This window comes from Maniola hyperantus, chromosome 15 (assembly GCF_902806685.2).
Source record: "Maniola hyperantus chromosome 15, iAphHyp1.2, whole genome shotgun sequence".
In the NCBI taxonomy this organism is placed as follows: Eukaryota; Metazoa; Arthropoda; class Insecta; order Lepidoptera; family Nymphalidae; genus Maniola; species Maniola hyperantus.
In genome coordinates this window covers 3,462,158-3,479,703 of record NC_048550.1, presented here as the reverse complement: position 1 = coordinate 3,479,703, position 17,546 = coordinate 3,462,158, and the positions used below count along the sequence as shown (strand labels likewise).

Here is a 17,546-nt window from a genome sequence, read left to right as displayed (position 1 = left end):
TAGGTTTCCGTTTTGATTAAAAGTGTACCTACTAACCACTTTTATTTTTATTATACTTTTATTAGTAGTTAGTAACGTCTGTGGTAGTAACTTACCTTAAAAAGTTTCGAGAAATATTAAATTAAAAGGCAAGGGCCCACCCAAACTCAAACTTTACCCAACTACCTTGAGTATACAGACTATTATCAGTTTTCACGCACAAAACTTTGATTTCATAAAAGTTGGTAAAAACCCCCTCATGCTCTTGATTGATTAGGTAGGTAGTGAAAATTAATGAAACTGTCCCACTACGTACCATGAATTTAGGCAAAGCTCCATGCTGATTATATACTCTTTGCTCCATGCCATCAAAGCTCTGAACTCTGAATATTCTCAGCCACTCAGCTTTCATGCTTTCATACAGTCCTTATTCTGAGCTGTTCTGAGCTTTCATTATTCAAAAACGCAAAAAAATAGCTTATGAATTACTGAATAATGAAACTTGTTTACCTATCGCTTAGTAAAAAGGCGATTACACGATCGGAACAAATTGGATGTCGTGTGTTTGGATTGGACTGACTTAGTGTTGGCTCCGATCGTGTAGAAGGCCTTTAAAACTCAAGTAAATCAAAAAGACTCGAGTCTGAAGATAAGTTTATAAAAAAAATATAGAATTTAGGGATGTGCGTTGTGCTAGTTTCAACAATGGTAATAATCGATTTCAAATTACCGAAATCTCAATCGAGTTATTATTTAAACGATGAAAGAAAAAAAACTTCTGAGCTGTATAAAAGAGAAACTAATTGACACTCTGTTATACAGGGTGGCCAGGGATGTGACGTTTAAAAGAAAAATTTGAATACCTTATATTAAGGGGTAACCAAATCACCCCCATATATTATGTTCAGCGATTGTCAGTAGTTTAGGAACTAGGTTTTAGGAAAGTTTTTTATGTTGTTTAATTAATTTAATTAAATTTAATTTAAAAATTACCTATTTAATTTTTTTCAAGTCTTGAAGTTTTGTGACTACTGCGCTTGAACAATAATTTTGAACTTTGGATAAAATTTTAGTCATGTTCCATAATGCCTAGGTAAATCGTAATTTTTTAGACAATAGTTATGGTTACTAATTACCACATAAAAAAACTTCCCAAAAACGTTCTACAGAAAAAAAAACCACTGATGGATGAAAATTATGAAAAAATCAATAAAAAATTCATATCTCCTAAACTACATAAAATCGCTGAACATATCTGGGGCCTGGGGGTGTTTTGGATACCCCTTAATATAAGGTATTCAAATTTAGTCTTTAGACGTCACATCGCTGGCCACCCTGTATAGTGTGTTATCAATGTAACTGACCAACATGTTAAATTGTAGGTAAAACTGCTGTGCCTAGAAATGCTGACGCTTTCTATTTATATTTTTACTCTATCGAAAAGGATGCAGGATGAGGTTGAACCGTTTTCATCATTACTGAGCTCTTAACCCCTTACATTAAATGTCATAGCGTTAAAAATGTTTATCATACGACTTATTAGTACGTATTAAATTATCGGATTTCAATTCTAGGTTTAATTAAAAACAAATACTAGCGATATTAACCGGAATTGACGGCATAATTTGCTCTCCAAGTCACGGAGAAAACGAAAAGGCCAAATTTGGGTTACCTATGTTTGTTAACTGTTACCCGCCCAGTTACCAACGTAGATCAATATTGCTTAACTACGCATACCTACCACTGATTTTCCCTGTTGCTGCAACCGTCACATGGCCCTCATTATGCCCTTTACTTCCTAATAATTAGGTATGGTTACCAGCAATTAAATAGTCATCTCTGACCTACAATGCGAGTGCGAGCTTGCGCAGGTTTACACAGTGCGCTCGTGTACAGTGTATGGATGTAGCACTCAAACTTATGCAAATGGTGAACGCGGGGTGCGGCCAGTGCACCGGCTGGTGTACTCCGTACATTTAACGTCCCACTGACATCTAAAAAATGCTATTGCGACGCCGCAAACTCTCGCCGCTCACGGCTAAGTGCAGAAATGACTAACTATTTGCTTGACGTGCACAGTGCACTATATAACATTAAACGTGTATAAAAACAAGATTAAAACTTAAAAGTATTGTCAGAAATTTGACCTCCTATCTTATTTTCCTATGTTCTACTCACTGAGAAAAGAGTTGAAAGAGTATTTCACACGTTACACTATTGATTGTGATTTTATCGACGTTTTTATCGAAAACAGTTCTAAGAAACATCTCTAGGCACGATAATCGAAAATCGATTCACGATGCAAATGGCCGCTGCGTGAAATATTGCGTTTTCTATTTGCAACGATTATTTCTCTAATTATTCCAATGTATTTCAACAATTGTGTTAGTTATATAGTTAAGTAGGCGGAAAGAGACAAAAGTGAGTAATTTTTATGTATAAGAGTGCATAATTTGGTTACCGGTGTCCTGTTTGTTTTAGCCTATTGTTACAGTTTTATACAGTTTAAAAATCCACGTGTTAAAATAGATCGTTAATAATCGGTGTAGACTGTATTTTAAGCTCTTTAGCTTATTGTATATCAGTCCTCATTCCTCAATCATCTACCTTGAGTCTCATGCTAAGGCTAGACGTAGGCGTAGGACCATTACACTGTCCTCCGCATCTCATCCAACCATTTTCCATTACCTTGGTATTCATAAGGTAAGGTTAGGCGTTTGCCGGTATGCGCTCCACACTCCATCAACGCTGCCCAAGAATCGGTTCTTTGACAGACATACAGACCCGCCCAGTGCTCGCTGCCATTTCAGCTTCTGTTGTATAGGTACTTTCTGTCAGTTACTTGTCTGGGCGTTACTAGTTTCTCTGAGAGACCCAACATAGCATGTTGAGCCAATTTGAATGAGTGGATGAAGCCTACCAAGATAATATTAGTTTGGTTTTGATATATTGGACGCATGCCTAAAACTAAATCTACAAAGGTCCCAAATGCACTGCTCTGAAAAGAAGCCCACAACAAACTCAGCCTAGTATTCTTTGTATTATAACCACCAACTCAGCAGCATGTTATTGTAAATCGAATCTTTGAAGAATATTCCGAACCAGTGGGATGTTTAGTTTTTTTTTAAATCTAACATTTTGTAAGGGGCTTTTACAAATAATCTATACGGGGATGTTTAGTTAACGATTCAAAAGTAAGTACTCTTCAAAGTTTATTTAATAAAAATAATCTTTAACTAAAGCTTTGTGCTTACAATTTTTTATCTTCTAAGAAGCCGCAGCCATGTCGCTGCCGCCGTACCTCTTGGGGCCCAACCCCTGGGCCACCATGATGGCTCAGCAGCAGCTGGCGGCGGCGCAACAGGCGGCTTTGCAGGCGCACGCCGCCGCCACGGCCGCGGCGCCCCCTGTGCCGCCGGCTCAGCCTCCCAAACCACATCATATATCGGAGGAAAAGATCAAAGATAAAGGTAAGATTCATTATATTACCTTACCATAGTCTAACTACAGACAGTAAGATTATGCCTGACCCTTAATGCTTACAGTCCTAGCACCTACATACCCAAATGACTAATCCATATTAAGCAAAATAATTAAGGGTGTTCTTTTCACTTTTGCCAGTTGTATTCATTTGTCGAGTATAATCCCTTCTCTGTCTCTCCCTTGTCTATTGATCTAATCTCTGAAAAAAATCTAATCTTATCTACATCTAAAAAAAATTATGTCTATGTTATAGAGATCTCTTTATTAAAGAATCCCCCAATTGAGAAACAGGTTTGAGCTGTATATTGCTGTGTCAGTCAGTTTCTCCTTATGAATAGATTAGTCTCCTAACTGGCCTAAGCTAATTTAGGTGTCTAATTACAATTAATAAATTTTATATTGTTAACTACCCTGAGGCCCAATTTTCAGCATTTTAATGTATGTGACTGAAATATTTCACAGGGTTAAATTGAAAAAACCAAATGCAGTAAAAGATATAATTTTTCCATTTTAGTACAATTGAAAAATGCTGCTCGCTGCATACATAATTTCATTTACAACATGTTTTAAATAAGTTTGTTTACTGCACCAACTGCATTCTTTCAAATTTCGCAAATATTTTGAATAAATTGTCTGTTGTTGGACAATATACTTGATGATGAAATATCACATCAAATATATAATTCATAACATTATCTAACTTAAATATAACCTGTAAATGTATAAAGCTATTTACCTCTGTAAAAAAATGTATGATAACTAGTAAATACATAAAGTAACACATAAATATTATGTGTATTCATTTTATTTAATTAGTACACCCCTTCCACTTTCTTTAATTTTTATAATATCCTCTACCCTAAGGTTGCCTGGAAGAAATCGCTATTTTAGCGATAAGGCCGCCTATTGTACTAGCAAACATCTTTGTTATAAGAACATCTTAGTTTTAAGATGTGATGTGTGGCACAGTTATGTAAATAAACGTCTTTTCTTTCTTTCTTTCTTATATTTCTATTGTTTTGGTTTTGGTGTACAATAAAGAATATTTTACTTTACTTTCACTTTCAATGTCCAATTTTTCACAACAGCTCAAAAATGGCTCCAACTGCAGTCAAAGCGTTTTGCCGAAAAGCGAAAATTCGGTTTCGTGGACGCTCAAAAAGAAGACATGCCACCCGAGCATATTCGCAAAATTATTCGCGACCACGGTGACATGACCAGCCGTAAATACAGGCATGACAAAAGAGTATACCTCGGAGCCCTGAAATACATGCCCCATGCTGTTATGAAGCTATTAGAAAACATGCCTATGCCTTGGGAACAGATTAGGGATGTACAAGTCCTTTACCATATTACGGGTGCAATAACTTTCGTGAATGAAATCCCATGGGTCATTGAGCCGGTATACATAGCACAGTGGGGTACTATGTGGATTATGATGAGAAGGGAAAAACGCGATCGACGTCATTTCAAACGTATGCGCTTCCCTCCATTCGACGATGAGGAACCACCGTTAGATTACGCTGATAACATCCTAGACGTTGAACCGTTAGAGCCAATTCAAATAGAAATGGACCCAGATGAAGACGCAGCGGTTGCCTCATGGTTCTACGACCACAAACCGCTATTAAACACGAGACATGTAAATGGGTCGACCTACAGAAAATGGAACTTGACTTTACCCCAAATGGCAACACTGTACCGACTTGCAAATCAATTGCTCACAGATCTGGTCGATGATAATTATTTCTATCTCTTCGATTCGAAGAGTTTTTTCACTGCCAAAGCTCTTAACATGGCAATACCTGGTGGTCCAAAGTTTGAGCCACTGGTGAAGGATAATTCAGCTGGCGATGAAGATTGGAATGAATTTAATGACATCAATAAGATTATCATTCGTCAGCCAATCAGGACAGAGTACAGGATCGCTTTTCCATACCTGTACAACAACTTGCCACATTTTGTTCAACTATCTTGGTAAGTTATTTTAATGCTGTTTAAGTTTATGTTTTCAGTAATGTAAAAATAGTTATGCTTTTAGTACACTGTTGCATTGACTGTCAATCAGTTTTTTTTTTGTAAGAATATTAGCCAAGTTAATTGCTGACTAATATTCCCCTTTCCCCTCCAACTAAGCGTGAAGCTTGTGCTAGCGTATAGGTGGGTAGGGACAATAGTGCAACGGGTGGGATTTGGGCGACCTTCCGGTTTTCAGTCAGCTTCTTTAACTGTTGAGCTATCAAGGCTATTATGTATATGCTATTATAGGATGGCTCTATGCCATAAAGATGTTAACTATTTACCAACCTCAATTGAATCTGTAAGTGTACTAAGGCTTTAAATATATTAGTACAGTATTATAGGTCCATGTTAATACATACAGAAATCATGGTACTTCCACAGATCAGAATCATAGCCAATTTGTCATATTTGAGCATGTTTAAAGAATTATGATAAGACCTTTTTCAGAACTAAAACCTTTCAGAACTATAATAATTCTATATCTAAAAAAACATTGTAAAAAATTGGAAACATCTGAAAAACAAAACTTTATTTATCCATCCATATCCCTCTTTTTACTTTGAAATACCCAGCCCTGTACAACATTACTTGGTACAATTTTTCTCACAACTTCAAGGATGTGTTTTTCAACAGGTATCACACTCCAAATGTGGTATACATCAAAACAGAAGACCCTGACTTACCAGCATTCTACTTTGACCCGCTCATCAACCCAATATCCCATAGACACACAGTGAAATCTCTGGACCCGGTACCAGAAGAGGAAGATTTCTTACTTCCCGAAGAAGTGTCTCCGTTCCTGCAAGAGACTGCTTTGTATACGGACAATACCGCCAATGGGATTGCACTGTTGTGGGCTCCACGACCGTTTAATATGAGATCAGGTAATATTTTGTAGTTAGTACTAATAATTACTGTTTTTATGTACAATTTATATTTTGGTTTGTATAAATAGCAATCTCTATAAAAAAACAAGACCCCTAAGCAGCTGAATCAGACTATTTATGGTGCAGTTTGAGATTATTTGAAAAAGTATCTTAACACAAAACTTTTTAGTCTATACAGTTAGTCTTTCTTTAAATGCCATTCTTATGTGTGGAGCAGGGGTGTTACTGATATCCGCGTCTGCAAATGCGGAACATCTCCATTAATTCAGACATCCGCATCCGTATAAATTGATGCGGAGCTTTTATGGAGGCGAATTCATATTTGTAACAAGTAATGATCTGCAAAGAAAGTGGGCGGGGCCAGAGTGGCGCGTGCCTGGCTTTTGCTAGTTGATATCTTCGTTCGCTAACTGACCAATGTTACCCAACAGGGGGGTTAGATATTCGCATCCACATCCGTAAATGCGGGACATTCGCATTAATTCAGACATCCGTATCCGCATCCGCGGATGTCAAAATATTGGCATCCGCAACAACCCTGGTGTGGGAGGTATCAAGTTGAAAATAATATCTCATACTTAGGTCTGCAGCCCTAAATAAGTTAATAAAAAATACGACTATTTATGCCTTACATTTTGACACCTGCAAATAAATGAAAACTCTCTTGATATTAGAAACTTGCATTTGCAATTAGAGATAATTTGAACAACAAAATAACTTCCCAGTTGCAGGGACCTTGGTGTGCGGATCCAACTCGCACTTGACCGGATTTTTTACCTAACAAATAGTAGTCTAGCAACATTGTCGTACTAGGCCTGATAGTTTTAACTGATACAAGTATGCTTTTACAAAATTCAACAGAATAATAGTGAAATCGTATTCTCATAGGCCGCACGCGCCGAGCCATCGACGTGCCGCTAGTAAAGACGTGGTACAAAGAGCACTGCCCGCCCGGCCAGCCCGTCAAAGTGCGCGTGTCGTACCAGAAGCTGCTCAAGTATTACGTGCTCAACGCGCTCAAGCATCGGCCGCCCAAACCACAGAAGAAGAGGTAAGACAATAACTCTGATAACTTCTGAATAACCTCTGATTGGTTGACGCTCGCTCACTATTGGCTACAATGCATTGTTCCAACAAAAATCGCACAAATTCAGCCAATCACAACAATTGAGATTGTAATAGTGATTGATGCAGGTTTTACGAAATTGACCTACTGATTGATCGATCGCTTATGATTCCATCAACTCATTACAAACACAGTAATAGGTGTCCACCTTGAATCTTGCTCACCTTAATGTATCTTTATCCCTCAGGTATCTCTTCCGTTCGTTCAAATCTACGAAGTTCTTCCAAACCACAACCCTGGATTGGGTGGAAGCTGGTCTGCAGGTGTGCAGGCAAGGGTACAACATGCTCAACCTGCTCATCCACAGGAAGAATCTGAACTACCTGCATTTGGACTATAACTTCAACTTGAAACCTGTCAAGACTCTCACAACTAAAGAGAGAAAGAAGTCCCGGTTCGGTAATGGTAAGTAAAACATAGAAAATAGTTTATAATAAATGCTCTGGAAGAAATTTTCACAAAATTCAAAGTTTGATTATATAGATGTCTAGCAACGAACCCCACAATCAGCAATTTTTTATTATTTAAGTACCCGGCAGAAAATATTGTACACCGACCTTTAAAAAGAGATAGCGGTTTCGTAGAGCGTTGTCTCTGTCGTTGAGACTGACAAAACGTCACATAGGTATGAGTGGCAGAGATACACAGCCGAAATCTCATTCCAAAGGTTGATGTATAGTATTTCTTGCCAGCTACTGTGCTTTGGTAGACTCTTGTGTCTGTTTTTTACTTGAAAGATTTTCCCTTCGAAAAAAGGAGTTCAGACCTAATATAATACGTTATTGGTGCAAAATTTTATAACAAGCATCTTAGATTGGGACCTAACTCCAAAGGTGCATTGCGGCAATGAACGCGCGAACGAATCTCATTTAATGGGCAGCGCGTATTGTTGCCCATATTATGAGTCAACAAGACAAAGTACAAGATCTTATTTATATAATCTGTACTTAATTGTGCAACCAATTAAATAGGCTCCTCTCGCTTTCTCACTACGTCTCTCGCGTAGATTGAGTAAAAAAGCTAGATTAAAGTACTGTGTAACCGCGTACGAGATAGCGATAGCACGATGTAACGATGAATAACACGACAAATTATAGTCAATATTTGTATTAACCAATCAACAATATTTGTATTAAACGTTTTTTATGTGAAAACAAGTAAATAACTAATGAGAAATACAATGACGCCACGAATTCTTAGTTTGTTTTGCAACTAAAGTTGTATTCCTTGTATGTATTCTTAAAAGAAATCGGTTACACGATAAGGGACAAAAAATAGATTAGCTGCGTCTCTGTTTATCACATTAGTAACTTTATCTGTGCTCTCTTTTTAGTGTGAATGAGAAAGCAAACGTTCCTTTATCTAGCTTTATTACTCTATCTACGGTCTCTCGTATCTATCTCGCTCGCCCGCATTGTGACGTATAGACTTCCGGTCCACAGTTAGCTCGTACATATTATACAAAGCATAAGTAACTGCTTCTGTAGCATCCCACCTCGGTAACCTGGGCGGTCTATTTGGCTTCTGGAGCGAGTTTGGATGGCTGGAGTGAAGACTTCGGTGGGGAGGGGCGATGCACGCACAACAGACGGAAACGTTTAAGTGCGGAAACCAGCCCAGAGCGAAGAAAGAAGAAAGAATCCCACCTCACTGCTTCTTTTTATTACAGCGTTCCACTTGTGCCGTGAGATCCTCCGCTTGACCAAACTGATAGTGGACTCGCACGTCCAGTACCGCCTGAACAACGTGGACTCGTTCCAACTGGCCGATGGTCTGCAATACATCTTCGCGCACGTCGGCCAGCTAACTGGCATGTACAGATACAAGTACAAGCTCATGCGGCAGATCAGAATGTGCAAGGACTTGAAACATCTGATTTACTATAGGTTCAATACGGTAAGTGAATTTTCGTCCTCCTCTTTCATTTATATATTTTTTATTTTTTATTTTATTCATTTATTAGTAATCAACAGCGATACAGACAATATATTTTACATAATATCAGACTGAAAAAAAGGCCAAATAGGATTACAATTTTGTTTAACAGATTAGTTAAATAGTTATTAATTATAAATTTATAACAGTACGTTTGAAGAGACCAAATAATTTAAGCAAATTAGAAATTAATTTAGGACACTAAATACTTCGTCCTTATAAAGATATATTGGTTTTGTATATGTATTGTATAGTGGTTTTTACAACGAAACGCGTAACACGGGCGTGGGCTAAGCCAATTGGTCCACGTATTTCGCGATCTGTCGTTGTTTTTAAAAAACGTCAAAACGTAACTTCTTTACATACAAATCCGATTTACTACTGTTACCATTGTTTTGCCTTTTATGTATAAACGAATTAAAAGTTTCTTGGATCAGTATACAATATCTCATTTAAAACTTCTACGCGCAAACAATTGGCTTTTTGTTACTTTATCAAGTTATCTCTGTAAAAATACCTTAAACAGCGTTTACTATGTAATAAAAAAATGAATAAATAATAAGATTTCCGAATTCGCTTGAACAAGACACGTCTTCACCGACTAGTCAAGCGTTTCGCTCTCTAGAATAAAAAATTGCCGCGCGGTTGGTGTGAATACATCCTAAAATGTAAGACATCAATGTTACCTCTCTAACATTGTCAGGGCCGCGAGATACATCACGTTTTAGTGGTGGTAAACATCTTTGTATCAACTTACAAGTTTTAACTCGGTAACTTTTTCTCAGGGTCCTGTATCAAAAGGCCCAGGCTGCGGCTTCTGGGCCCCAGGATGGCGTGTGTGGCTTTTCTTCATGCGCGGAATCACGCCACTACTCGAGAGATGGCTTGGAAACCTGCTTTCCAGGCAGTTTGAAGGAAGACATTCCAAAGGTAATTTAACTCAGTTGCTCCAGTCTACTGCATGTGTTTGTTTCCAAAAAAACTCATGCAGCAGGGCCATTTGGTTAAAGGCAAGTCTTTTCTTACTTAGCTTAGAATCTATAAGAAGTAATAATGGAAGACAAAATTGTAAGAAATGAATTTCATTGAGACATACAAGTCTTCTTTACGAACCCAATCAAGATGCAATGTAATCTTGCTTTAAAATATGGAAACAATAATTCACACCTGCCTTATTTCTTAAGAGGTTCATCATATCTATCATTGCTTGGTAGCAAAATTTATCTAAAATATTCAAATAATTTAGCAATTTAATTTGAAAAATAAACTTGGTGTTGTTTGACAAACAGGAGTCGCAAAAACTGTGACGAAACAGCGCGTCGAATCTCACTTCGACCTCGAGTTGCGAGCGTCAGTGATGCACGACATAGTGGACATGATGCCGGAGGGCATCAAGCAGAACAAGGCGCGGACCATCCTGCAACATCTGTCCGAAGCCTGGCGCTGCTGGAAAGCGAACATACCTTGGAAGGTTAGTAATTAGTCCTATTGGACATAGGGGTCGCAAAAACTGTGACGAAACAGCGCGTCGAATCTCACTTTGACCTTGAGTTGCGAGCGTCAGTGATGCACGACATAGTGGACATGATGCCGGAGGGCATCAAGCAGAACAAGGCGCGGACCATCCTGCAACATCTGTCCGAAGCCTGGCGCTGCTGGAAAGCGAACATACCTTGGAAGGTTAGTAATTAGTCCTATTGGACATAGGGGTCGCAAAAACTGTGACAGAACAGTGCGTCGAATCGCCATATCTTTTCTATGAATTCCAGTGTTATTGTACCAAATGATAAGATGGATAATGCAAGGTAGACCTAGAATTAGTGAAGAAGGACTAACTTTTATTATTCAGGGATATTGTTAGGTTTATGAAAGCGAAAGTTAGATTTCTTGCATCGAAAAGTGTGTTACTGAAAAATGACCCATTAGCACTTTTATTTTGTCTAAATTCAATAGTAACTTGAGCAATTACTCCCAATTTATCCGATATAGATTTTCGGCGTATTTTTAATAGTACCTTCAAGTAAGGAGTGAACAGGCATCTTCTAGGCAAGAGCGCTCCATCTTAGGCTGCATCATCACTTGCCAGAAAGTCTGATTGCAGCCAAGAGCTAGTCTATTTACAAAAAAGTACTTATTGAATTTTCTCTTTAGGTACCAGGGCTCCCGACGCCAATCGAGAACATGATTCTCCGATACGTGAAAATGAAAGCGGATTGGTGGACGAACACCGCGCATTACAACCGCGAGAGGATCCGCCGCGGCGCCACTGTCGACAAGACCGTGTGCAAGAAGAACCTGGGGCGTCTCACTAGGCTCTACTTGAAGGCTGAGCAAGAGAGACAGCATAACTATCTCAAGGTGAGAATATTTTTATCCGCCAAATATCAAAGATTTTGTTTAATAAAACTTTTTTCAACCCTGATTTACCTTCCTGACTTCAATTTGAAACTGCAATTTATTTATTTATTTTTAAATGGCATTACATAAAGTTTTGAAATATGTTTTTAGAAAAGAATTTTGTTTCTGATTATGATTTAAACCTTGATAGAGAAATCCAAAACCAGAATTACGATGAAAATATTTTCTGCTTGTTCTACACTTATACTTTTAGATAGTTATTTTTTAAATATTTCTATAGGACGGTCCATACATCTCGCCCGAGGAAGCCGTCGCAATCTACACGACGACCGTCCACTGGCTGGAATCGCGTCGTTTCGCACCCATTCCATTCCCGCCTCTCTCGTACAAGCACGACACCAAGCTCCTTATCCTGGCCTTGGAGCGATTGAAAGAGGCCTACAGCGTCAAGTCCAGGCTTAACCAAAGCCAGAGAGAGGAGTTGGGCCTCATTGAGCAGGCCTATGATAATCCCCACGAGGCCTTGTCGAGGATCAAGCGTCATTTGCTCACACAGAGGACTTTCCGAGAGGTATGTGTTATATGAAAACTTTTTGTCCAAGAATGTAGGCTAGCATGTAGCATTTTTTCCCTCCAATTTTAATATGGGTACCTTCAAATCAAGAGTGAATTGGCGTCTTCTAGATAAGCGCGCTCCATCTTAGGCTGCATCATCACTTGCCAGCAGGTCTGATTGCAGCCAAATGCTAGTCTATAAATTAAAAAAAATTACCATTTTCTAATGGTGGTCGAAGATAGACTCACACTACCGAGAGAAAAATTAACATTTAATTTACATGACGTTTTTTACAACTTTCATATATAAATTCCAGTAAAATTTGAATCACTTTTTCATGATTACAGGTGGGTATTGAATTCATGGACCTATACTCCCATCTGGTGCCAGTGTACGACGTGGAACCGCTCGAGAAGATAACAGACGCCTACCTCGACCAGTATCTGTGGTATGAAGCAGACAAGCGGCGTTTACTACCACCCTGGGTGAAGCCTGCCGACACCGAGCCGTCTCCATTGCTGGTGTATAAGTGGTGTCAAGGTATGTAATATTTTTATTTTATTTCATCATCATCGTCATCATCATCATCATCATCATCATGAGCAACCCATCGCCGACTCACTACAGAACACGGAGTGAGTCTCCTCTCAGAGTGAGAAGGGTTTTGGTGTGGATTGGTAGACTTATTATTCTTATTATTTTATTTTATTTACATTTTATTGTACACACAAGTAAAATATCGAAAAACATACAAGGCATTTAGGATCTTAGTCTAATAGCTGCAGCGTGGAAAGGCGGTCTTATCCGCTAAATCGATCTCTACCAGACAGCCTTTATATTTTTTTCTTTCTTTTCCGGCTATTTATGTGGTATGATTTTTTTCTTTTCTGACTGTGTTCTGCGGTTTTCTTTCTTTTATAATTTTCAAAGCGAAGCTTTTTAGGGACACAACATTTTTGGGTTCTGCAGTCAGGGAGTAAAATGAGAAAAAAAGTCACCGTACCATTAACTTTGAGACACATACGAGATAGGAACGAGGTGGAACATCTGAAAATCCGTGAAAATACGTTCCGAAATAGTCAGAACTATTTGTATGGTAGCTTAAGTACTAGCTCCGACTTCCGTCATCCGTGAGAATATCTCGGATGTGCCTCGAATTCAAATCGAGAGAGTTCAGAGATCGGATTAGTGCGTAAGCAATATCCGAGTTCGGTACGAGTTTTTTATATCCGTATTTTCACGGACTCGGATCGGATGAGGAAGTGAAGGTTCACATTATAGAGAGAATCTCTATGCAAAATCTCAAGTTTCTAAACCCAGTGGTTTGAATTGTATTGTACGTTAATACTAGCTTATGCTCGTGACTTTGTCCGCGTGGACTACATAAATTTCAAGCCCCTATTTCCCCCCTTCGGGGTTCAATTTTCAAAAATCCTTAGCGGATGCCTACGTCATATTAGCTATCTGCATGCCAAGTTTCGGCTTGATCCGTCCAGCAGTTTGAGCTGTGCATTGATAGATCAGTCAGTCAGTCACCTTTCCCTTTTATATATTTAGATTATGTCAGTCTAGTTTTTCTTCAATGGTCTAAATTTATCGAGCATGCAATAGTAGTTTGTTCAATGATTAATCATGAGTCCCACAATTTAACCCATTGCTGCTTCAAGATTATGAGGACTGAAGAATGTACCAATGCGATTGCCCAAAGTGTGTGTTATGGCAAAGGAGATCAATGGTTGTACCATCCCCTTGTTACTAACCTCACTTTGGTTGATTGCACATTCAGCGGCCGAAGAAAAAAAAAAGGAGGATTGATTGAGTTTGGTTGGCACCAAAAAAAAGGTCTCATTGTGTAGATTCCGAAAAATATCATCACTAACAACCCATCGCCAGCCCAGAAAGGTTCAGGCCCTAGTCCACCACGCTGGCCAAGTGCGGAATGCAGATTAACAGACTTCACACACCTTTGATAAAATTATGGAGAATTCTGAGGCACTTCACCAAACAAGTTATTTAATAACCCCGCGTGGGCGAGCGTGGGTGCCGTGCGGGTGTGCGGGGCGTCCCCCCGCCTCACACTGATTGCCATCTCAACCTGTCGTGGACTATACATGATGGAGAAGATTCTTTTGTCTTCTCTAAACTGAATTTAGAGCCTCTGCATCTTTTTCTTTTTAATATTGCTAAAAACATTGGTAAGAAAACGATGTGAGTACTCTAAAGTTTAGTTGCGGACAGCATCAGTACCAACGAGTTCTTCTTCATAGTTCAAGCAAGTGATATTTTATTGGTGATACTTATGTATTAAAATATAAACTGTCCACCTGTGTGCTATATTTTTTAAGAGCTGTAGTCTGGTTTTAGTTTTCAAACTATCTTGTTTTATATTTAAAATCGAGGCACATTCACGTAGGTATCGACAAGTTGGGAGGTCGGCGAGGGCGAATGCAACGTGCTACTCGAGTCGCGATTCGAGAAGTTGTACGAGAAGATCGATATCATCGATTTGACCCTGCTCAATCGACTTTTTACTTGTTCTAAAATACAGGGTGTAAGTAGAACTCTTGCAAAAACGAAGGCAGATAATAGTACTGATGATTACTGATATAATACCACAAACAAAATGTGTTTTTTTTAAACCTGTATTTTTAAAGTTCGCAAAGCAAGTAAGACATCTGAATGACGCTAGAGGTCAATGAACGTTGCGTAGTTAGGTGCCGCAGGGGCAGTGTTGCGTAGTTAGGTGCCGCAAGGGCAGTGTTGCGTCGTAGGCGGGGCATTGACACAGTTTTGCACGCTATACATTGCGGGTTTGGAAAATTCGAAATCACTGAAACTACTAGTATAAGTCAAATGGTTATTGGTATTGGATTGTTTTTAATTAGTATAATAATAGCGCTAAGTTTTTGCTAGCGTTCTAATTACACCCTGTATAAACTATTCGTCTGTGGTGTTGTTTTTAAGGAGGTATTCCTTCATATTTGTATTCAGATTTTAGTTTTAGAACTTTATCTTGTTTCATATTTAAAACCACGGCACATTTATCAAATCAAATCAAATCAAATATTTTACTCAAATTGGGTGCCATTGTACACTTATTGACTGTCAATTTTTGAATTTGTAAAATCAGTACACTTATTATAAATGCGAAAGTGTGTTTGTTTGTTGGTTTGTCATTCAATCACGTTACAACGGTGCAACCGATTGTCGTGATTTTGTGCATTGGTATAGATAAAGACCTGGAGAGTGACATAGGCTACTTTTTATCCCGGAAAATACAAAGAGTTCCTACGGGATTTTTAAAAACCTAATCCACGTGAAGTCGCGGGCATCAGCTAGTTACGTATACTTAAAATTAAAACTAAAGCTAGGCTGTTTTTTATGTAGGTATCAACAACTTGCAAGACGTGTGGGAGGTCGGCGAGGGTGAATGCAACGTGCTGCTCGAGTCGCGTTTCGAGAAGCTGTACGAGAAGATCGACTTGACGCTGCTCAATCGACTCCTGCGCCTGATCGTCGATCACAACATCGCTGACTATATGACTGCCAAGAACAATGTGGTTATTAACTACAAGGTAAGGTTTCTCGTTGAGTTATATTTTGTCTGTCCAATATTAAAAAAAAATTAAAGTAAAAGCTTTTTAGGGTTCCGTACCTCAAAAGGAAAGAAAAAGGAACCCTTATAGGATCACTTTGTTGTCTGTCTGTCTGTCTGTCTGTCGTGTCTGTCAAGAAAACCTATATGGTACTTCCCGTTGTCCTAGAATCATGAAATTTGGCAGGTGGGTAGTTCTTATAGCACAAGTAAAGGAATAAATCCGAAAACCGTGAATTTGTGGTTACATCACAAAAAAAAATTAAAATGTGTTCATGAACAAATAATTAGTATTTTCAACTTTCAAAGTAAGATTACTATATAAAGTGGCGTCTCATATGAAAGGGCTTTACCTGTACCTTTCTAAAACAGATTTTCATTTATTTTTATAAATAAATAAATGAAAATTGGCATAATTTGTTTTAGATTAATTTTGCAAAATATCAAAAAAATCTTTTTCTTTACAGTTCTTTTTGCGAATAAACAAAAGTTAGGCAGCTATATACCAAGTTTAAAGTAGTTTTTGTGAATTCTATCTACAAATTAAATGATGAATCGCGTAGGGGTCCTGAAACCAGAGAGACCCTGTGCTCTGGGGGCGACTGATGCCTGCAGGCCTTGCCGATCGCATCGTGCTGCAGCGTCTTTCGTCTGAGACAACGCTATCTGACTAAAAAAAAAGAAAAAAGAAAACCACTTTAAAGTCTCCTACAGTCGTTAAACTTTAAAGCAAACTGAATTTAAAAAAATTTGTTCTAGGACATGAACCACACGAACTCCTACGGAATTATACGTGGTCTCCAGTTCGCGTCGTTTATAGTTCAGTACTATGGACTGGTGTTGGATCTGCTAGTCTTGGGTCTGCAAAGAGCGAGCGAGATGGCAGGCCCTCCACAGTTGCCGAACGATTTCCTCTCGTACCAAGACAGAGCGGCGGAACAGGCGCATCCTATACGACTGTACTGCCGATATATCGACAGGATACACATTTTCTTCAGGTTAACTAAGTCCTATGTAAAAATTAAGTAGTCTGTTATAGTGTTTGGTCTATAAAGAGGAAGTGAAAATGATGATCGTAAGGAAAGTGAAAGTGGATATTTAAATTGAAAAAGTAAAAGTGAAAACTTCTATAGGTGCCTTAAGTGATTTAGGTGCCTTAAGTGATTTGGGACAAAAACTTCAAGGTTGCTTCAAAGACACGTTAATTTCTCTAGCATTAAAAATTGATTCACTAACGCAACCTATTGTTTAATCACTACCTCTATTATAAATGCGAAAGTGTATTTGTTGGTTTGTTGGTTTATTGGTTTGTCCTTCAATCACGTCGCAACGAAGCCACGGATCGACGTGATTTTTTGCATGGGTATAGTACAAGACCTGGAGAGTGTCATAGGCTACTTTTGATCCCGGGAAATCAAAGATTTCCCACGGGATTTTTAAAACCCTACATCCACGCGTACGAAGTCGCGGGCATCAGCTAGTTTTTAATGAAATTGTCAAGTATGCTTTCTGCAGTACTACCTAACAGCTCCTAGTCTTTTTTTTCATAATCAGTACCTATTATGAAAAAAAAAATAAAAAAAATTATAAATGCGAAAGTGTTTG

At 38.5% G+C, this 17,546-nt stretch overlaps 1 protein-coding gene across 2 annotated transcripts in view; it reads left to right on the top strand.

The window, feature by feature from the left end:
• The first annotated feature begins 2,278 nt into the window (after nucleotides 1-2,278).
• The window catches only part of Prp8 (pre-mRNA processing factor 8), a 32,411-nt gene continuing 17,143 nt past the window's right edge, over nucleotides 2,279-17,546 (top strand). The window contains exons 1-14 of one of the 2 annotated variants that reach the window (XM_034975992.2): nucleotides 2,279-2,400; nucleotides 3,252-3,449; nucleotides 4,551-5,439; nucleotides 6,118-6,368; nucleotides 7,260-7,422; nucleotides 7,685-7,902; nucleotides 9,167-9,393; nucleotides 10,218-10,362; nucleotides 10,931-11,112; nucleotides 11,584-11,790; nucleotides 12,071-12,361; nucleotides 12,694-12,886; nucleotides 15,734-15,921; nucleotides 16,701-16,939. In XM_034975992.2, the coding sequence (XP_034831883.1) occupies nucleotides 3,263-3,449; nucleotides 4,551-5,439; nucleotides 6,118-6,368; nucleotides 7,260-7,422; nucleotides 7,685-7,902; nucleotides 9,167-9,393; nucleotides 10,218-10,362; nucleotides 10,931-11,112; nucleotides 11,584-11,790; nucleotides 12,071-12,361; nucleotides 12,694-12,886; nucleotides 15,734-15,921; nucleotides 16,701-16,939 (3,380 nt within the window). In that variant the 5' untranslated portion in view covers nucleotides 2,279-2,400; nucleotides 3,252-3,262. Of the gene's footprint in view, nucleotides 2,401-3,251; nucleotides 3,450-4,550; nucleotides 5,440-6,117; nucleotides 6,369-7,259; nucleotides 7,423-7,684; nucleotides 7,903-9,166; nucleotides 9,394-10,217; nucleotides 10,363-10,721; nucleotides 10,904-10,930; nucleotides 11,113-11,583; nucleotides 11,791-12,070; nucleotides 12,362-12,693; nucleotides 12,887-15,733; nucleotides 15,922-16,700; nucleotides 16,940-17,546 lie in introns of both variants that reach the window. The other variant, XM_034975991.2, reaches the window with a different exon arrangement.